Source organism: Acipenser ruthenus, chromosome 10, assembly GCF_902713425.1.
Source record: "Acipenser ruthenus chromosome 10, fAciRut3.2 maternal haplotype, whole genome shotgun sequence".
Taxonomy (NCBI): Eukaryota; Metazoa; Chordata; class Actinopteri; order Acipenseriformes; family Acipenseridae; genus Acipenser; species Acipenser ruthenus.
In genome coordinates, this window is record NC_081198.1 from 35,206,312 (window position 1) to 35,227,091 (window position 20,780).

Genomic DNA, 20,780 nt, shown 5'->3' on the forward strand with positions numbered 1-20,780 from the left:
TGTACCACACCAATCCTCCACATTTTTTGCCCCACCAAAAAACAGGCCTCAAAAGAAAACCTCAGACTGTAGTTACTCGCATGACCAGCTCTCTGTTGCTGTTACTGTGGCTGGCATGGCCTCTGGGCTCTTGCTGCCTTAGGTGGCTGAGGAGATGCAGGATGGAGTACGCACAGTGGTTAGACAGGGGAGGCCTGGAGCCAGGCGCAGCATTCTGGTTAAACCCCATTACCGAGGCTGTTGTGGTAGTTGCTGGGATGACAGGGACAGTGGCTGCAGTCGTAGGAGTGAGGGAGGAGGAGTTGGCCCTCGTTTGGCTACTACCCTGGGTTGGCTGCACCAGGTTCCTTGAGCTCGCCCTGGCTTTCTGGTCATTGCTGTCTTTGAACTTGTCATAGTTGAGCACCTTCCATTGCTGGTTGACGGCCTGCCAGCGCTTGAAGATTCGGAACACAGAGGGGCCCTCGTGGATAATCAGGCCTGGGGAAACAAGAAAAGCACATGCAGGCTCAAGCTTAGAACAGGGACTTATACAAAAGGGTACGCAATTATCAATCCACCTTTTAACATACATTCCTTTATTTGCTTAAAGAGTCATAGTGCTTATTAATATAGTCAATTTGACAAAGGTTCCTAAAATAAACATTTTTAATGTCTCCATTGGTTGAAAAAGACATTTTGTTAAAAACATTATTACAGTTTTACCATGTTTTTGCTACATTATTAGACATGTGCAATTGGTTGCCCAATGTTGCCTCAGCACTGCAACCCACTTATTAATCAGGAGTACTGAAGAGCAGCAGGCAACCCCCATTCCTACAGTCAAGACAACCGTCTTCCCCTGCTGAAGCTCAGCAGCGCGCAAGCTACTGACCCCCGACAACTCCTCCACTGGACTCCTGGAGCACCTGGCCAGCAATGATAGCTGGAGCTCAATGAGGTAAACTAGCCCACATATTTCCTGCCTAAAGCTAATGGCAGCAATCCCTGTGGAACTGATATAGTTATATAACTTATATATGTATAGGATTCGACCATGCTAGAATAGATACCCCTGTACTACAAACTACAGTGCTCTTACTTAATTAGACACTAAATATTGTAAATAGTGTTGCAGTTATGGAAGTAGAAAAATAAGAAGAGGTAGTGAAACTATTAAGAAAGGAGAGAGGAAATCAGGTAGGGTGCATTTTCAGGTAATGTAGTGTTAGTTGGTTAATTCCAAAAGGGCTATCAGTCATAAACTGTGCTATTAGTTCTACTCTTATACAAGTTTACCATAGTAAAAGCATAGCAAAGTTTAATAAAGCATAGCAAAATCTTGGTAAAGCAGAGGTAAGTGTTGTGAAGTTGATGGAGGTATGGGAAAGCATGGTGAAATATGGTAAATGTGCAGTAAAAGCTTTGAAAAATCAAGAGCGTGTAGCGTGTTGCGACCCGGCGTGTGCGAGTTTAATATTCACCGTAACGTGTTTTGCTGTAACCTCATTACCATCTCTAAATTAGAGATTGATTCCCTCACACTGCAATCAGGAACCTGGAAAATTGAAAAAGCTAAACTGCATAGCCAGCCTCCAGCTTTCTGCTAAACGTCCTCAAAGTCAACACGTCAGCAAATACTTCCAATCAGTCTCTTTCACTCTCTTTATTTTTCAGCATCTTAACACTTGTCTGTTAGCTGGAAAGCCTAACTGTGCTCACTTACTGTACACCAAGAATGCCCTGAACAAGCTTCATTGACTATCTGTCTGTACATTTACACATTTTCTACCATTTTCCAGGCTTTATGCTTTTCACTGTCTGCTTCCACAGAGTAAAAGCACGTTGTTTACGGTAATTTCAGGTTTGCTCTTTGAAAATTGAATTTAAGACCAATCTTCTTTAAACTTTAAAAAAGTATATCACTATAAAAACGTAAGATCATTTTTTTAGTTTTTAGTTTTATATTTTCTAACATCATTTTTTTTATATTATAATAATATTTTCTATTTATATAAAGATAATCTATGAAAATACCCTCGTAAAGAAACTTTAGAAGCTTGTCAAAAAGCACTAGATAATAGACTAAATAAATCAATACCAACAGCAGAGGTGCTGAACATGATCAACGTAGCTTTAGAAAACAGTTATTTTTTGCATTTGTTGATAAGAATTACAAACAAAATGATGGTACAGCAATAGGATCTAAATTAGGAATGCATTTTGCCAGTACATACATGGGGAAATAGGAAGAACAATTACGTAGAAAATCGGAAAGAGAACCTTTAGAATACATTCGGTTTGTAGATGATATTTTTGGGGTTTGGACACATGGAGAAGAATCTCTTTTCCAGTTTCATAAAATGGCAAATGAAATACACAGTAATATTAAGGTGGACCTTCGATGGACAAGAAAAGAAATAGAATTTTTAGCTACCATAGTAAAACTTGAAGAAGGTTCAATTGAGACTGACCTCTTCTGTAAACCTACTGACATGCACCAGTATTTACACATGTCCTCTGCACATCCGATACACACTAAAAGGGCAATCCCAAAGGGTCTAGGAATAAGAATACGAAGAATATGCTCAAAAGAAAATGACTATGTAAAACAAAGAAATGTATTAAAAACAAATCTTAAAAAAAGAGGATACAAAGAAAGAATTATAGATACAGAGTTAAGAAAAGTGGATAAACTAAAAGAGATGATCTTCTAGGTTTATAAAAACAGAGATAAAAAGGTCAAACGATTCCCATGAGTAATGACTTACTCTAAACTTTTGCCTAATATTTGTAAGATAGTTTGGAAACACTTGAGGATTCTACATAATTCAGAAAAAATTAAAGGCCCCAGTTGTAGCAACTAATTTAGGTGATATTTTAGTTCACAGTAAACATAAAAGAATAATTGACAAAATAGGTTCTACGAACATGTGCACTAGTAGATGTAAAGTGCGTAAATATATAGACAAAAGTAAAAATATTATTAAACATAAGAACAACACACATCCACTAAAAACTAATACCTACTGTAAAAATAGCAATGTTGTTTATGAAATAGCCTGTGAAAAATGTGATGAAATCAAATATGTTGGAGAGACTGGAACTACTTTATATAAAATAATTCATAACCACCTTTCATTAATTAGAAATAAAAAAATGAATGAACCAATAGTACAGCACTTCACCAGTCAGGGACATGACATAAATGATGTAAAGTTTGTAGTATTAGAACAGCTCAAATTAGACAATGCGACATATAGAAGAATAAAATAAAGTAAATGGATAAATAGACTGAACACGATTAAGTCACAGCTCTATTATCTCCATAACTGTTGTATAAAAAAAGAATACCAAAGTATATGAACCAAATACAATAAACCTTGTACACCACTGGCTTATCTTTCGTAACTAAGGATAGAAAAATCTCTTCTTCATGTCTTTATTAATAATCATTGTTGTATGAAATTCACCAGTTTGTTTTGGTTAGGAAATTGGTTGTTATGTCACAGTACAGTATGACAGAGGGAAAGTATTTAGAAAATTCAACTAAATAAAATCAATAAAACCCTGGCCTTCCAGCTAAACAGTAATTAAGAAAAAGCTAAGAACACTGCCTTGGGCTACTGTGGTGTCTGTGTTGAACTCTGCTGATCTGGTCCCTTGTTCTGTGGAGACTGAGGGAGTTTTTTTTTGCAGCTGCTGTCCTCACCACTCTGCTTATTAGTTGTCTTCTGAAACTCTCTACACTATTCCAGAAAAGGTATAACAAAGCTGAAAGCAAAAACTATGTATAACCTTGCCACAGAGTGACGTAATGGCTAGCAGGTTGTCAGAGAGGAGCTCGTGTTTTCTACAGCCAGAACTATCCTTGGAGAATGTACACAATATTTCTAATAAACATTCATGTAAAAATAAAGCCACAGGGAAACATTATATTTTATATTAGAAATACCATGAGCGTTCACTTTCCTTTCCACATTCTCAACTCATCCAGTGTTCCTCCTCATGGCTTCAAGGTGACAGGTCAATGTCTGCGAAGTGTGGAGTTAATGTCAACTCAGTCTGTTCATGTCCCAGAGCTCAAGTAATCAATGTCATCCTTCTGTCAACAGAGACTTAATCAACTCTGTGCACCTTTACAGTGTTTAACAGGGAATTCATCAACTCTGAACACTCACACGCGCACACTGACACACTGTGGGACAGCTTTTAGGTGATGAAACCAAAATAGATTCATGTTTAATCAGAGATTAAATGCATCAAATTAATGTGATGCTAAAACCTTTCACTGTATTAAATATCCATAACAGCAAACGGGTTATTCAAAGAACATTTCATGTTTCCTATTTAACCCTCCTGTAATGATAATTTATGAATACGGTTACTGTACCTGTTAGTAACCTTGATGCATGGACTGGGTTGTACTCTGTTGAAATAAACGTGGCCTGTGCTTGTACCATGTCTAGACTCTATACTGCCTTCTGGCCTGGTTTCCTGATTCTCCTATATATATTTAGTATTGTTTTAATCATATCTAATATTTCTTGCTTCCTTTACAGCTGACTTTTGCTCCACCTGTTCTCTACTATAGGAATATAGACCGTTGTGCAGCTGTCTATCCTGGCATAATTAAGGTTCAGTAATCAGTCATGATGAATCTGCAGCAGGCGGAGGGGTTTTATTCCAGCTATATTTCAGGCTTTGCTATCTGTGCAAGGCAACAGTTTCTGTGTACTAATAACTTTAAACTGACTGTAGGTTGAGTAGGGCTGTCCATCACATGGCTCTTGAGCCACTTACAGGATCATTGAGGCTTACTGAATTAGAGGTAAGTGTAAGGCCGAACATTCAGGAGTTCAGAGCAATTTTTTTTGTTTTGCTTGGAATGGCTCTTAAGAACTCTCAGTTTATTAATATGGCTCTTTAAGAACTCTCAGTTTATTAATATGGCTCTTTAAGAACTCTCAGCTTATTAATATGGCTCTTTAAGAACTCTCAGCTTATTAATATGGCTCTTTAAGAACTCTCAGCTTATTAATATGGCTCTTTAAGAACTCACAGCTTATTAATATGGCTCTTTCAGCCAAAAAGGTTGTCCAGCTACTGTATGAGGTGGAGTATTGCTTGTATGTGATAATGTGCCTTGAATTACAGATTAAAAAAATACAATTGTATTTACAAAGTTACACCTGTGTGCTCAAAGAGCTCTGAAAGTAAAGAGGGTGATGTTTGAAGTTATTTAATGCTAAAAGGAATTTGATGGGAAGTTTTTCTGTGCCTCTAAGGAAAAGACAGCTGTCACCATTACAGGCAACAGGTTCTACCAGCAGTCCAGTGCTACACAATGTGAATCCGAAAAAATGTTTTACTCAAGTCAATTGTAAATAGAAAAGGCAGGTTATCATGGACGGTAAGTATTAAGTTTAGATTTATTTTTGTTTTAAAATAAGCATGTGCACCTTGTTTGTAATATGCGTTCACCTCCACTTTAACGTTTACAATAACCTTTTGTTTCTCTTTCATTTTTCTTTTCAGGAGTAACTCAGACCCTGGGGTTACACATTTCAGGTAAGTACACATTTTTCTGTTTACTTTTTACTCTGTTATTTAAAACCATAGTGAGTGCAATAGTTTTAACATGCTTAATTCAGGACATAAACATATCACAGTTTTAAACTGGCAAAGAATAATGCACACAGTCCTTATCAGTGATGGCGTTGCTCCATCACAACAGTTTTCCTACGGTATACTTTTTTCTTTGCAGAGTTAGCCAGCTCCCCTGCCTTCTCTGCTTGATTGAAAAGTGCTTGATATCAAGGGAACTGTTATTCGTTCTGTCAAGATTTTCTGCCTTACTGATTTGCTGTTTGGGTTGACTGATTCATTTTAATTTGCCTGGCCTTTCTTTCAAGGTTGTTGTGTGCACACCCAGGCACCAGTGTGAGTCCTGTGTAATGGAATACAATCACTGTTGACACATCAAGTGTGACAGGAGTACTTATGATTTCACTAGATTCCCAGTAATGGCAATAGTAAACAACTGTGCCTGCGAAGTTCCACTATGCTACATACAATCCCATTGAAGTCCCAACTCTTTTTCCAGGACGCTGCATCAATGTAAAGTATTTTAACACTGACGACTTCCCCTTCATTCCTCTAGGAACTTATGTTACACAACCAGCACCAGATCAATGATGCCTTTCGATCGCTTCCGATGAGTGGAGAGCTGAACACACATCACCCTGAGCCACTAGCTCTCCATCGGTTAGATCTGATCTCTACTCACCTATACAGACGATGTCCATGAAGCCGTACATGCCGTAGCAGATCTGGAAGAGCAGGTCCTGGCGTTGCCACTTGGCGGAGGGGCTGAATGACGACCAGAAGAGCCAGGAGATGCTGGCAATGAGGAAGAGCGTGCCCAGGACGGCAGCCACAATCTGCACCTTCTCAATCACTGTCAGAGAGATGGCCTGCCACTGCCACACCATAGAGGAAATGCTATCAGAGCCCTGAAGACTGACCCTCAAACTCGCATAGAGGGACACTTGTAGCATACAGTAGTACTGCTTGGTTACAAACTCAGATCAGCATTTCATCAACAAATTATGATGTGTTTGTTTTGTTATATAGGCTAGGAGTCTATGATATTTGGAGATCTGTGAAAATTCAAGGCAGATATTGTCTTCACTGTAGATAGACACGATCAAAACTGCATAAACTTAAGAGATGTATGGAACATACAGGAAGAATAATAGTGCTTGGATGGTGTAGAATGAGTAGGTGGTTCAATTATAACACAAGTTAGCTTTAATCAATTCACATTTAAGGGCACTAACAATCTGTCTTAAATAAGTTCAAAAAGCATGAGTGCATTTAGAGCACTTCCCATTTGGGTGAGCTTTGAGTGGTGGCGCTGACCTGCAGTGGGTTCTTGGTGCTGATAGCGATGACGTGGTATTTGTAGTAGCAGAGCTCACAGCTCCAGGATCCCCTCTCACTGACCCACTTGATCAGGCAGGGCTGGTGGGTGGACCGGACCGAACCTTTGCAGTGGCATGGGCTCAGCAGCTCCCCCTACAGGGAAGAGACAAGTAGAAAACGTTGTTCCACTGGTATATCATTTTTGCTAAATGGGATATGGCTGGCTAATACAGCTTCCCAGGGAGCTGACTGTTTGAACAGCCCAAGGGAGTTCATCCTCCTGTCTTTCACACCCTCCCTTTATCCTAACTCTTCCACCACTGAGGAGACAGACCTCGTAGCCATGAGGTTGAACTCTGGTCCCAAAGGTTCCCTTATAATGTTTACCACAGTAAATTTGCACTGTAATTTTGCAGTTTTAATAATGCACACCTATGTTTTACCACACTTTCACAATAGTTTATTGCACTTTGCTGTGCTTTTACTACGGGAAACTTTTATAAGTGTCTATCTAGTCCAGCTTTTTTTTTTTTTGCATTTAATATTTTTGTGATTTTTTGGTTTTGCTTTTCATGGCTCTTTAAGTACTCTCTGGTCTTTGATATGGTTTTTTATGTATGTTAAATTAATTCACCAGGTGTTGTTACCCAGTGTGTAAGAGAAGTTATTCTAATGAGATGAGAGTAGCGCTGTGTGATTAAATTACACACTCCAGGAGCAGGGTGTTAATGGACTAAGGGGTGAACTTTTCTGCAGATTTCCACCCCCATCTTCCCTGAAGCAATGAGAGGCTGTAATTATTAAACATTGAATCAGTGCTGTATAAGCGCAATTACACACTCCACTATCATATACAATGTAGTGTGTTATTACTTTGAAAAACACAAAAGAACTGCAAAATTACTGTGGTGAGCTTTTAAGAATTCCTCCTATTCACAGTGTTATGCAGTAGTTTCTAAGTGTTTAACATGTATCAAATCTAGTATTAGTATTAACAGTAGTATTAATGTAGTACCAGTTAACTTTTATTACAAGCAGGTCAGAAAGTATAATCTCTGATCTGACTGCATCAAGACCATTAGAGTAACGTTCACCTACAGCACAGGAAGCGATTAGATATCACCATTTACATGCAGGAAAATAATTAAAGTAAAAAAAAGTAACTAGTACATCATCATTACACTTATAAGGGGGCAGTGATAATGCTGCAAATACCAATGAGAGTAAGAGATAATACAATGGATTTAAAAAGCCTTGCGTAACACTCCTTTTGGAATACATACAGGTCAACAATGAAGAGAGTAATCTATCATCTTCATTATGGTTTCACCCAGTTACCGATAATCATGTCCTCTGGCATTCCCTGTGTGACAGACTGGCAGTACTGGGCAAGGACCCACTCTCAGCATGATTAAAGGCAGGCAAGCATGTGTTATCATATGATGTATGATGTCTGTTGTGTGCTTCACCAAGGTTCACTCTACTTCCATCAGACAGCCATTGATCTGGGGACAGCCTCCTCTATGATCAACTAAACTAAGAATCTAATTGTTTATGAACGCCTTCTTAAGATCTGACTGCTCGACCAGTACAGAACCTTCTGTTCCGTCTGTCTGTCTTCTTATTCCATTTCGTCTGCATATTAATCGATTAGTCTCTTGCCCACCGTGCTGTAATATTTTAATATGTCATGTGTAGGGTGTCTCTTATTGTAATCTTGTGTGGTTCTCGCTGCTCAAATCATGCAACAATTATGGTATAATAAGAGACATACAACACATATTAACTTATTATAAATAGAAGATTGTACTCATGAGCAACTAAACTTAAAACAATTAAACCTAAAAAAATTGTTGCTTTTTGCCAATACATGCACTGTCTCTTATAAATATTTACTGTGGTTTCCAAGGTGAAGAACATGCATGGGGACTGCTATCTGATTACCTAATTTTATAATGTTATGTCATGCTGTTCCATTCTTACCGTATTATCACAAATATAAGCTCATAAGGGTTCACTTTTATGCAAATATAGGCACATTAATGTGGGAGTGGGAGTTAAAGCAAAGCCAAACCAAATAATTTTCATTATAAAAATGCATCGATTTTGTTAAACTTAAAGTTCACGTTCAGTTAATTGCTTTTGTGATTTCGAATCTGTTGTCTTATATGTTCCTTTAAAAAAACAACCAGTAAGCATCTGAATAGCTTTGGAACAAATCCAAACTTCTTTGGATCTAATCCAAGTTTTATCTTGCCAGATGAGATCAGATTTTAAGAGGGCTTGATAGTAATTTATTAGAGTTCATTTGTAACTTTTTATACACACAAATGTGTAATTTTGAACTCTCAACTTGGCTCTGACCTTTCAACAAGCTGGACCAAAAGTCTTCTATATAAATGACTGGACCACTAAATATTGTTACATTACCTGTATGGATATTGCTATAGAAAACAATAAGAAATACCATAGACTGCAGTCAACCCCATTCACTGTGGGGTTCAGTATTTGACTGTGGGGTGTCTGGACCCCCTCAACCCCACACTAACCCCTTGGGGTCTGCATTTGCTGTACTGCGCTTGTGCTGTTGCTAACAGGAGGCATAGAAACAAGCTATACACTGCAGACTATCAGCATGGCAACAGTGAAGGACTGTAATATATGCCTGGTCTGGGAGTGACTCATGTTTGAAAAAAAAGTCACATTTGAATTTGCAAAAGAGCTGCAGCTCCCTAAAGACTCGCACAACCTTTTGATGGTCAAGTGAGGCCAAGAGGACAGCAAGCAGGAGGTCTGGCCATTATCAGGACACGAGTGAACTAGAGGGAAACAAGACAAAACAGTGTCTTGGTGGCACAGCTGGCTAAATCACTAGCCTTTCTTCTCTGAAGACCAGGGTTCAAATCCAGTGGACATCACACAAATCCACCACACAAAAATATATGGTAAAAACTAATGACAGGGGTTCAGGTTAGGATTAAGGTGTGCCTGTGCCTAACTGTTACCAGCGCCACTGTCCCTTTTTTTCATGAGCACAAAATTCACAAGCCCCAAACTTCACAAGCTCCAACACTGATGTTCTGAGGTTCTCCAATTTTGCAATAATAACAGTTTTTAAAAGTTGCTGTATTTTATGCTGGAACAAAAATGGGTGATTTAGAAGCAGCCTTATTCCAACTAAGCTATGATAAATATTCAAATATTCCATCAAACATTGAAACTTAATTGTGACAGGAAGAATGTTGTCGCTGGTTCTTGTGCGGATGTGTGCAGCTGGGATGCGGAATAGGAGACGCGTTGCTAGGCAACCAAGCAGTTAGGCTCACCCGGCACTGAGCTGATCGGGAGGTCCGGATTGGCTGGGGGGCATGCCTGGGGAGACTCCGTGGAGCTTAAAAAGCATGAGGCTACTGCATGGCCATTGCTACACAGATGGGCGCTGAGCAAAAATGTCCTGTGTTGACATCGAGGAGGAGAGCATCCGCTCCATGAAGAGAACTACTATAAGACAGTGCTTTTGAAGAGGCCAGAGTCGCCATGAGGAAGCAGGGAATCCGGAAGCCCAGAAGTAGGTCAGTTTAGGGGATGTTGATACCAAACAGTACAGAGGGTTTTAGTAGTGTGGTAGGTTCCTGGAGCGGGACGTCTCTTTTAGTGAGTCTAGCACTCGCCTTGTGTGGCAACCTTTTATTTTTAGCTTTGTTCTGTCTGTTTTCTTTATTAAATCTGACACTAGGGCTATATTTGTTGTTACCCTAGTGTCAGCACTTGTGTTAATTAACGCCCAATGCTCTGTGTCTGCCTCATTACTATTCAGTGACGACACATGCACGTAACATTTCACCCTGTTACAGTAATCAAAGGCAAAAACGGTTGAGTATCCAATGCAATTAGTATACTGAAAGGATACTATCAGCCCTAGAGCATCGATCCTTGCCTGGAATGTGTTCTGACGTATAAAAAAACAACACACACACTTGTTCAAAGGGTGATTCTTGTCTTTGTTTTGTGCAAAAACATCCTGTGGCAAAAGCTTTTAGCGTTTTTTTACTTGTCATGGTTGCTTCTAGTACACTGAGCAGTCTGTGAAGTGTGAGCTTATTGTTATTGTTGTTGTTGAAACATAAAAGGTAGCAGAGAATTTTTCTAAGCCTATAGCAGCACAGCTTTTAGACCAGCAGCAGAGAACCAGGTGCTAACCTTTGCTCATGTGCACTATATGAGATAGTCGAGGTGACAGTGGAGACTGACAGGCTTACAAAAAGTGAAAATGAAAAAAGGGATGCAGATTGCCGTGTGATAGAAGCACGCTGAAGCTGGAAGCTGATTACCAGAGATCACTAAATAGTTTTCTAACTATTAACGTTGATATGTAGACCTCACTAACGAGTGATGCTGCACTCTTTAAATAATTATTTTACCCCGTTTTTTCCCAATTTGAAATATCTAATTGTATTTTTTTAGGCTCAGCTCACCACTACCACCCCTGCGCTGACTCGGGAGCAGCGAAGACACACACTGTCCTCCAAAACGTGTGCCGTCAGCCGACCGCTTCTTTTAGCCAACCCAGAGCTACAGTATCAGAGGACAACACAGCTCTGGGTAACTTACAGGCTAGCCCGCAGGCGCCCGGCCAGTCTACAGCGGTCGCTGGTGCGCGATGTGCCAAGGACACCCTGACCAACCTAAGTCCTCCCCCCCGGGTGGCGCTCAGCCAAGTGTGCGCCGCCCCCAGGGAACTCCCATCCACGGTCGGCAGTGGAATAGCCTGGACTCGAAACAGCGACCTCCAGGCTATAGAGCACATCCTGCACTCCACACGGAGTGTCTTTTACCGGATGCGAACACTGGAGCCCCCTCCTGTACCATAATTTGTGCAACAATCGCATTATAAAATATAATTCCCCTTTACAATAATGTCTACATCTTTCAAATAGGAAAATGTGAGACCTGGGAAATGATGACAGTATATTTAAGGTAAGATTTACTGGGATTATTTTGCAAGCTCTATGTACTGTCGGATGTGTGTTACATTGGTGCCGTGACTCGGATCTCATAGACTGGCTGTAGCCAATCACCGAGATTAAAGAGTCTAACCAGCAGAGTTGTACACTGCCATTATGGATTCTGTCCCCTGTCAGTGAGATGAGAAGAGGTTAAAAGCTCTAAAACCACAAATGCAGACAAGCCTGGATCTTTTGCATTTTGGTTAAGACGTTCGCTTGTGGTGGCGGAGTCGCAGGTTTGCACCCAACTTCCATCCTGTTACACAAGCTACACAGATCATAGTCTCAGGGAGCAGAACTCAAAGGCATCATTGTAGGTCCTGAGTTCTGGAATGACAGCAGTAGTCTATTACTTGTTCTGCAGTCATCTGACAACTCTGTGCCACTGGCCATGATGTAGCACTATAGATGCAACATTGGATTGACGTTACCCATCCCAACCCCAGATTGTGCCTCTGGTAATGGCAATGATGTAAAACAATTCTGTGGTGCCACATTAAACTCTCATTCTGTCTGTCACAGAAACACTGATCCACTAGCAGAAAGTAATGGCAGATACAACATTTAATTTTACCAAGCCCACATTAAGAAGGCAACCAAGTAGCCTAAAGTGCAGATAACAAGTCTAGAGTACTCCAAAACCAAGTTTACAAAAATATTTAAAGAGTAAGTAACTTTACAATATAAAAAAATGACATTTTATGTTTATTTAGCAGACACCTTTATCCAAAGTGACTTACAAAGACAAGGGTGTGTGAACTATGCAACAGCTGCAGAGTCACTTACAACAACATCTCACCCAAAGGACAGAGCACAAGGAGGTTTAATGACTTGCTCAGGATCACACAGTAAATCAGCGGGTGAGCCAGGATTTGAACCGGGGACCTCCTGGTTATAAGCCTGTTTCTTTAACCACTGGACCACACAGCCTCCTGTATATATAGCCTCCTGTATATACAGCCTGTGTATATTTTCTGTGTTAAGCTGCTTTCAGCGGAGTTCTTGAGTTGCTTTGTTGGCAGCCATAGACGTACATAACCCAGGCCAGATCGGTCAAAGGGTCTTCATTGAGAAAAATGCCAGCGCCATCTAGTGAACAGCTATGAAGGATCACTTTTTTTTGTATTTATGGAAATACACAGCTGTGCACAAGATGGCACTGGCTCTTACTTCTGTAAAGACACTTTGGCTTATCTAGCCTTTGTTACATATATGTATTGTATGGCAGGCAACTAGAGCAGAAGAGCAGCCACTGAACTCATATATATATATGAATGATAACCACTCCTAATGATTTCAAACACCATAAAAGGGGAGGTAAAAAAAATTGTAAGTATGAAAGCACTCTCCTTGAGTTGGTTGGTGTGTGGGAAACTTGAAGGAAGCAGGGCTCTGAATCGCACAGGTCCAGTTTTATTTAAGCAGCCCAAGTGTGACTAAACACCCTATTAATATGCACTGCAGTGAATGGCAGTTACATATATATATATATATATATATATATATATATATATATATATATATATATATATATATTAGGATTAAATGATAAGATTGCTCTGTGACCTGGAAAGCTTAAGTGAAAAGCCAGCTGAATGTAAATTAAACCACAAATTATTGAAAATGTGACCCATCCGCAGTGCTTCAGGATAGGGATCAGTGTTTCCTATTATTCTAAAAATCTCAGAGAAGAAAATGCTATTCAGAAATAAAAAGGAGCTACCAGCTAAAAAGATACAACCTAAGAACAATGACTCATATTTGAAAATTGCAGCACTTTGCCGCATCAAATGAACTTAAACTTTAGACTTGGGCTTAGACAAAATGGGACCATTTTAGGGAAAACAAGAAATGTCCCCCTTTACAATTCCAGCCCTTGTGTTCCTGCTTGGGACAGGACAGCTGGTGTTGCACGGCAATAATATCAATTCTTCTGTTGCTCCGTTGTTCTGTCACTGTTGCCGCGGAATCAGATCATGCAATATTTTGCTGGTGGCATTTCAGGATCTTATGAGAGTCCAAGGATGCTGCCAAGTTGAGACTACCAATCTCATTTCAAGTGGGTAGTGATGTGCAAGACCAGTAGTGCAGATAATCTGTGATCACAGCCGCTAGCACCTGCTTGCTACAGCAGATAGGGATCAGAGCATTGTAATGGTTCCCTGACGAAGAAAAAACAAAGGCAACATACTGTACCGATCTCCCACACATATATACTTAGGAATTTCTAAAAATGACTGACCATCAATGCTTTTTATCTGAGGTGCACTGGTGTGATCTCCAAATATGTAACTTTTTGTAAGATATTGGGAACTGAGGGTTCTACAGCAGTGACAGCATCATACAACTTTAACCGAATCTCCTTTTGGAATCAAGTGTTTCAAATTAAATGACAGAATGGCTGTCCAAATTGCACTGATGTAAATTGTGCTGTGTTGCTAAGCAGATGTAGAGTCTGATTGAAGGAAAGTAATTCTCTGAATTCAGCTGTCTAATTAAGAGTTAGAACCCTGATTGGAGGACGTGGTACTCGACTGCATCAGCAAGGCTGCCATTCAGACAAGAGGTTCATTGTGATTATAAACTGGCAAGCAGTGTCTTTACTGGTATTTTAAACATTTTGAATCTTACAGATTTATTTAATGTTTCAATATATATACAGTATATATATATATATATAAACACACACACACACACACACACATATATATATATATATATATATATATATATATATATATATATATATATATACTGTATATTTAAGTGCAATATTTTTTCTGAAAGTTCTACAGTAAACCACAGATTGATAGTGCCATGCAATGCAGCTTCCTGATTGGTGGGTGAAAGTTTAAGGTTTCGAATTTAGATTTAAACTTTCTTTTCTACACATACCTATTTATGCCTGAAGCACTTCTGTTACAGACAGTTCTACTGAGAGTGAGATAAGGTCAATCCTTTTGTACAGGAAAAGAAGAAGGTACAGTATAGCTGACTTCATTTTATATAGTACCCTTCATTTCATATAGAATCCTTCATTTCATATAGAACCCTTCATTTCCTATAGAACCCTTCATTTCATATAGTGCCCTTCATTTGCATATAGAACCCTTCAATTCATATAGTGCCCTTCATTTCATATAGTACCATTCATTTCATATAGTGCCCTTCATTTCAAATAGTACCCTTCATTTCATATAGTGCCCTTCATTTCATATAGTACCCATTTCATATAGAACCCTTCATTTCATATAGTGCCTTTCATTTTATATAGAACCCTTCATTTGCATAGAACCCTTAATTTCATATTGTACCCTTCATTTGCATATAGAACCTTTCATTTCATATAGAACCCTTCATTTCATATAGTGCCCTTCATTTCATATAGAATCCTTCATTTCATATAGAACCCTTCATTTCATATAGAATCCTTCATTTCATATAGTGCCCTTCATTTTATATAGAACCCTTAATTTCATATAGAATCCTTCATTTCATATAGTGCCCTTCATTTTATATAGAATCCTTCATTTCATATAGTGCCCTTCATTTTATATAGAACCCTTCATTTCTTTCCTTTGACTGGGTAGACATACTGAACTGTTGATAAATAAAGCAAATTAAAAATATATATATTTATTAGGATTTAATTCAAATAAATGGAGCTCAAAATTGTCTACTCTGCTATTTTGCAACTGAATGAGTCCCCCCCCCCCCCCCCCCCCAACAAATTCGGTACTTCAGAACAAAATCCACAACTTGGAGAGAATAAGAATGAATTGTATTGAATTGAATATACATGCATTTAAACTTGGAATTAAACTTAAAATGTTGGGTAACTGGGAGAGTGTGGGTTGTGGGTTGGAGATTGACCCTATTCTAAACACTATTAACATTTTTAAATGGTTGGACTTAACGCAACAAATAATAGGCTTTTCCAATATTAAGTGTCCAGCAAGTAAAACACACCATAACCATGTCTTACCTGGTCAAGTCCCTCAAAGCAGATTCTGCAGAGCGGGGTAAGTGTGCCACTGTCTGTGCAGCTGGTGAGAGACTGCCCGTCCTCTCCTTTACCCTTGTAGAAGTCATCTGAGGAGTTGCTGCTGATGAGGGATACAGAGTGCTCCGCTGCCCCTGCCGCGCCGCCCCATACCCCCGTACTTCTGCCCTCCTCCTCTTCTGTGCTGACTGCGCCCCCTGTCGGCGGTGGTTGCCAGGCTGCGGGCGAGGGGACACTTGTCAAGGTGTTGTTGCTGTGGACGATGCTGCTGGCGCCCTCGACTCCGTTGCCATGACTCTCTGTGTTTCCGCCGCTCATGGGGAGGAATAGAGGTGAAGGGGCTGAAGGAGTCGGTGGCCTGAGCAGGAAAACCTTCAGATCACTGAACAAGACGAAGCAGCGGCCCTTCACCAAGGCCTGGTGGCGCAGCATTTGTCTGTGACTCAACAATCCACAGCACCATAAAATGAAACCAGCTGCTAACAACATGTGCACTTCACGTCAGTTAAACAAATGCGCTACAGGGCAGCAATGTCTTCTTTGCAATAGGTCTCTCAAAAGTACTCGGTATCCTTACAAAACCCGGTATTAAAAAATGTGGTTTTAATAAACTGTAAGCGGAACCCGCTATGGTTTGTGTTTGTTTGTATTTTGTTTTGCTTGGTTTCTTGAACTGGCTGTGGGTGCCTCTTTAATGATAAAACGAGGACCACAAAAGTGGCTTTATGACAGTCAAAAACATGTATTTTGTTTTGTAGTTTAAATTTGATAACGGAATCTGAACGACGCCTCTACATTTTGAAGATGTTTTTGTGAAAATTTAGAAAACACCAGAACAATACAAAAACAGAAGCTGACAGCTGTCATAGGTTTACAAGATTCAGGTGTGACGTTAGCAGAGCTACCTTTATTCTATTTCGTATTTTAAAGGCTTTAAAAGTACCACCGTCTTTCATATAATATGTTGGGGCGATGCATGTTTAGATTGGCAGTGAATAAATAAACAAACAAATGAAAACTACGAAAAGCTTACGTGTGTAACTTTTGTTTTCCCAAAGGTATTGTATTTCCTTTTCAAAACGATTATCACAAAAAGCCGTTTATAGTCCCGTTATCGGATAGCAGGCTTGTCTGTGTATTTACGATTCCAGTAGTCCAGAAAGCTAAACATTCTATAACGTATTTGTTTTGTTGTATTTCCAGAATGTAGTTATTGGGCTACTTCCCATGTCTGCTCAGCTTTGTAGTGTTTGTTTAACAGACCGTTCACAGATCAATCACACCTGGCTGGATGACATATTAATATGGTTTATTGGTTGCAGCAGTAGTAGTATATGTCAGTATCTGACAGTATCAATTTTCACATGATCTTTTCGTTTATTTTTTAACGGTAAACAATATGCTGATCTCTTACCGTTACCAGGGTACAGATTAGGTCCCGTCCCATGGCATTATCTGTGCGATGTGATGTCGGATGCTTTGCGCTGCTGCTCCAGTCGCTACTCCCCTTGATCCAATGACCAGTGCTGTATTTATAGTCGTTATTCTTTATCAGGATTTTTTTTCAAAATATATATCCTCCTCCGAGATATCTAGTTGGGTTGCTAAAACTAAACCAGGTCCATTACAGCTGACCCAGAATCGGCGTGGGTTCCCAGGGTGGTCGATCATTTTAAATAAATCATGATCTTTTTAATTTAAAAAAAGAAGTCAAAATGCGAACTGTCGTTATATCTGCGTTGTCAGTTTCTGTTTACTTTCCTTCATGGTTTGTGTGTGTGTGTGTGTGTGTGTTTGTGTGTGTGTCTCTGTATGTACAGTGCTTGTGTGTGTGCTCAGCGCCTGCTGGCAAGTGCTGCAGTTTCAGCACCATGATTCCTGGGACAGCTCCCCAAGTCTGTTCGCGTCACGGAGAAGTGATGCAATGGGCGGATTTCAATGGGAAACTCAATTTAAATGGAAACATTCCCAATTAGCGTGTAATTTACAGGACTTGAATAAGCAGTTCGTACTGCAAACAAGTATGGATGGTTTAAGATTCCGTTTGACAAACATGTACAGTATTTGCATTTATGCTACTGGGTTATTGTAAAACGTGAATTAGTTATTTGACTAATGGCATATTTCCTAAACTGTATAAATGACAGCGTTTAAGGACGTTTTTTGACTAATATACTGATATAAGTTTCACTCAAGTTTAAAAATATAATATTTCTCTTATATTTAAAATTGTAATTATGGCACTGAATACAGGGATTCATGCTGGCAAAAAAAAGTAGCATGATTTATGAATTTCCATTTCATAAGAACATAATCTTGACAGTTATGGATTGTGTTGGAAATATACACTCACTGTCAAGGTTCTATAATTCTACTGTTGTACTGAAGTGACAAGGGACATTTTCAAAGTATTTTCTATAGTCTTTAAGTAACTCAATTTTTTTAAAAAGAGAACAAACTGTTAATTTTACAAAAGTACACGTAGGACCAAATTAGTAAAATGAGTAAAAGTCATGTAATTTAAGGCCACTTAAGCACTTTCAATGAGTTTGTTTTTCATCTTTTTAACACGGATTACCTTTAAAAAAATGACTTAATTAAAGACTACAGTAAACACTCGCTGGGACCGAAAATAAAGTGGAGACCTCTATTCCCATGTCAAGCCAATTGCCTCTTTTCACCCATCAAACCTGAACAATGGCTGCTATGAAGCTACTGAAACCTGGAGGCATGCACCCAGCCTGGGAAACTTCTGCCTTGACACGTGGGGTTACTGAAGCACGATGGTGTGAACCATGCCTTGCTGATTTTTTTCTATCCAACCTACAGGAGCTCAAATGCCAATCTAGGACTTCCCTTAGGCCCCCAGTCAATATCAGCAAGCCAGTACGACCAAGATTCAAGCTATGTGATCACAATGAGAGAAATGATGCACACATGAATCAATTATTAATTACAATAACAGTTAGCAACAGCATCCTCTATGACTCATGCTGGCAGTCCACAGCTTTGCAAAGTAGTCAACAGAACGCCCAATGGTGGTGTAGTAATACTAAAAGAAACATCTACAATTCTATGACAAACATTGTCTCAATGTCTCAATGTCTTTAATTGAAAATAAGCCAATTTGTCTACTGCAGAATCAACAAACCTTGACAGAAAGACCTAGTCAAAACGTCTGTCATTGGATTTGCAAGTTTCATTTAGTATTTCTTAATGTATGGTACATAGACCATTGAAAAAAACATTGCACCGCAAGAATCACTGAAATTTCCCACATCCTTGAAAGAATGAATGCCAATCAGGTCAATTTCTGGCTCAGACCCGAACCGCCCCCCCCACCCCCCCCCCCCCCCCCCCCCCCCCCCCCCCCTTTTAAGTGAGGTGTCGGGACAAATGATTCAAACTGATATGAAATAGGAATGTTGAATTGCAGTCAGATTGATACACTCTAGCCATTTCTGACTAGTCTGGATTGCTATTTCACTCAATTTAATTTGTAGAAATGTAGGCAGGTTTTCTAGCAAAGCAACACTGATTGAAATGTCTATAATGTCGTCTGTCAGAAACGTTGCTATAAATCCAACCATTCCTTTCAAAGAGTATAGCAGCTAACAGCCTACATTATTTACAACTTCTGTGCCTGTTTAATAGCTTTTTTCTCTCGACTCTGCATTTACAGTATATCAGTTTGTACACAATGTGAACACTGAAATATACATCTACACAGTATGTGAAATACATGTGACATTATTTTTTGTGGCACTCAAAACAATTGCAGCAAAAATTATTCAGACGGTAACCTTATGCAGTATATTATAGGAGCTGTCACTCCTTGAGTCACAGCATGCCTCCTATATAAAAATATATATATATATCAAGCTCTACTCTATGTACATCAAACAAACAAGCATCTAGCAGGTCAGACTTATCAAACATATTTGTGCATATCTGTCTTCTGACTACCTAGAGCCAAGATGGGGGGGAGGGGGTATTCATACTGGAGAGAACATGCAGCTAGGTAGACATGTTTTTGTGTTTCCTTTTAGACAAATCTAGGGAGAGTGAACTGAAAGGGTGATTTGCCCAGTTTTTTTTTTACAAAAGTGGAACAGTGACATAATTATCTATATATTTTTAAAGACATTTTGGCTTTTAAAAAATCCTTGTAAAATTTGGCCACCAGATTGTAAGATACTGTTCCTTATTTTAAACAATATCTCGTGTCCCTTATCAACCCCTGGTTTGTAAATATTGGCAAAAAAAGGTTCGTTTTTTTATATACTGGGCCTGAGCAACAAAACTTTAAGGTCTGTTTTAAGGACTGTTTTTGGAAAATTATTTTTAATTATGTCAGGTTAAGCAGTGTTTTGAAAAGTAGAATAAACTTCTAAGCCTCTCTAGAACAGTCGAAAAAGGTTCCATGCAATCTTGAATGAATCAAAATTGACTTACAAAACCCCAGTCTTTAACGTTTTGTGAATAATACCTATTGTAGCTAATTTATAATAGAAATGTATCTTTAAAATACACTTCAGTGTATTTACTTTACTGTCAAACTAAAAACCAACTTTGGATACAATTAAGTTTGGCACCGTCTTAAAGACCCACCATCTGAAGAGCCTTGTCCTGGTTCAATAACTAATTCCAAATTTTAGTTGGACTCCTAATGTGAAGCTCTCAGGGTTTTTTTTTCATAAATAACAGAGCACCTTCTTGACTTCTGTTGACAATCCAATAGAAGCCAGCCTGTCATAAACTAACAGTTTCCACGCTCATGCAAACATAAAAGCTAAATCTAGGGAGAAATCAAGTTAAATGATCCCCCAAGATATATATTCATGTTTTTTTTTTTCTATTTACAA

At 39.1% G+C, this 20,780-nt stretch overlaps 1 protein-coding gene and 1 long non-coding RNA gene across 2 annotated transcripts; one reads left to right on the forward strand and one right to left on the reverse strand.

The window, feature by feature from the left end:
• Positions 1–4,956: 4,956 nt before the first annotated feature.
• Positions 4,957–8,951, forward strand: LOC131738174 (uncharacterized). Its single transcript, XR_009329716.1, has 3 exons — positions 4,957–5,392; positions 5,518–5,550; positions 6,143–8,951. It is a non-coding gene; the product is annotated as an uncharacterized LOC131738174 (long non-coding RNA).
• A 6,904-nt stretch (positions 8,952–15,855) lies between these two features.
• On the reverse strand, positions 15,856–17,667 carry LOC117407082 (E3 ubiquitin-protein ligase MARCHF4-like). The gene has a single exon (XM_059031319.1). It carries the CDS (start codon positions 16,402–16,404, stop codon positions 15,856–15,858), a length of 549 nt encoding a protein of 182 aa, XP_058887302.1. The 5' UTR covers positions 16,405–17,667.
• Between the last annotated feature and the right edge of the window lie 3,113 nt (positions 17,668–20,780).

What these genes read in the sequence shown, in the direction of transcription:
- LOC117407082 (XM_059031319.1), bottom strand. Translation starts at nt 16,404, where the DNA reads ATGTTGTTAGCAGCTGGTTTCATTTTATGGTGCTGTGGATTGTTGAGT.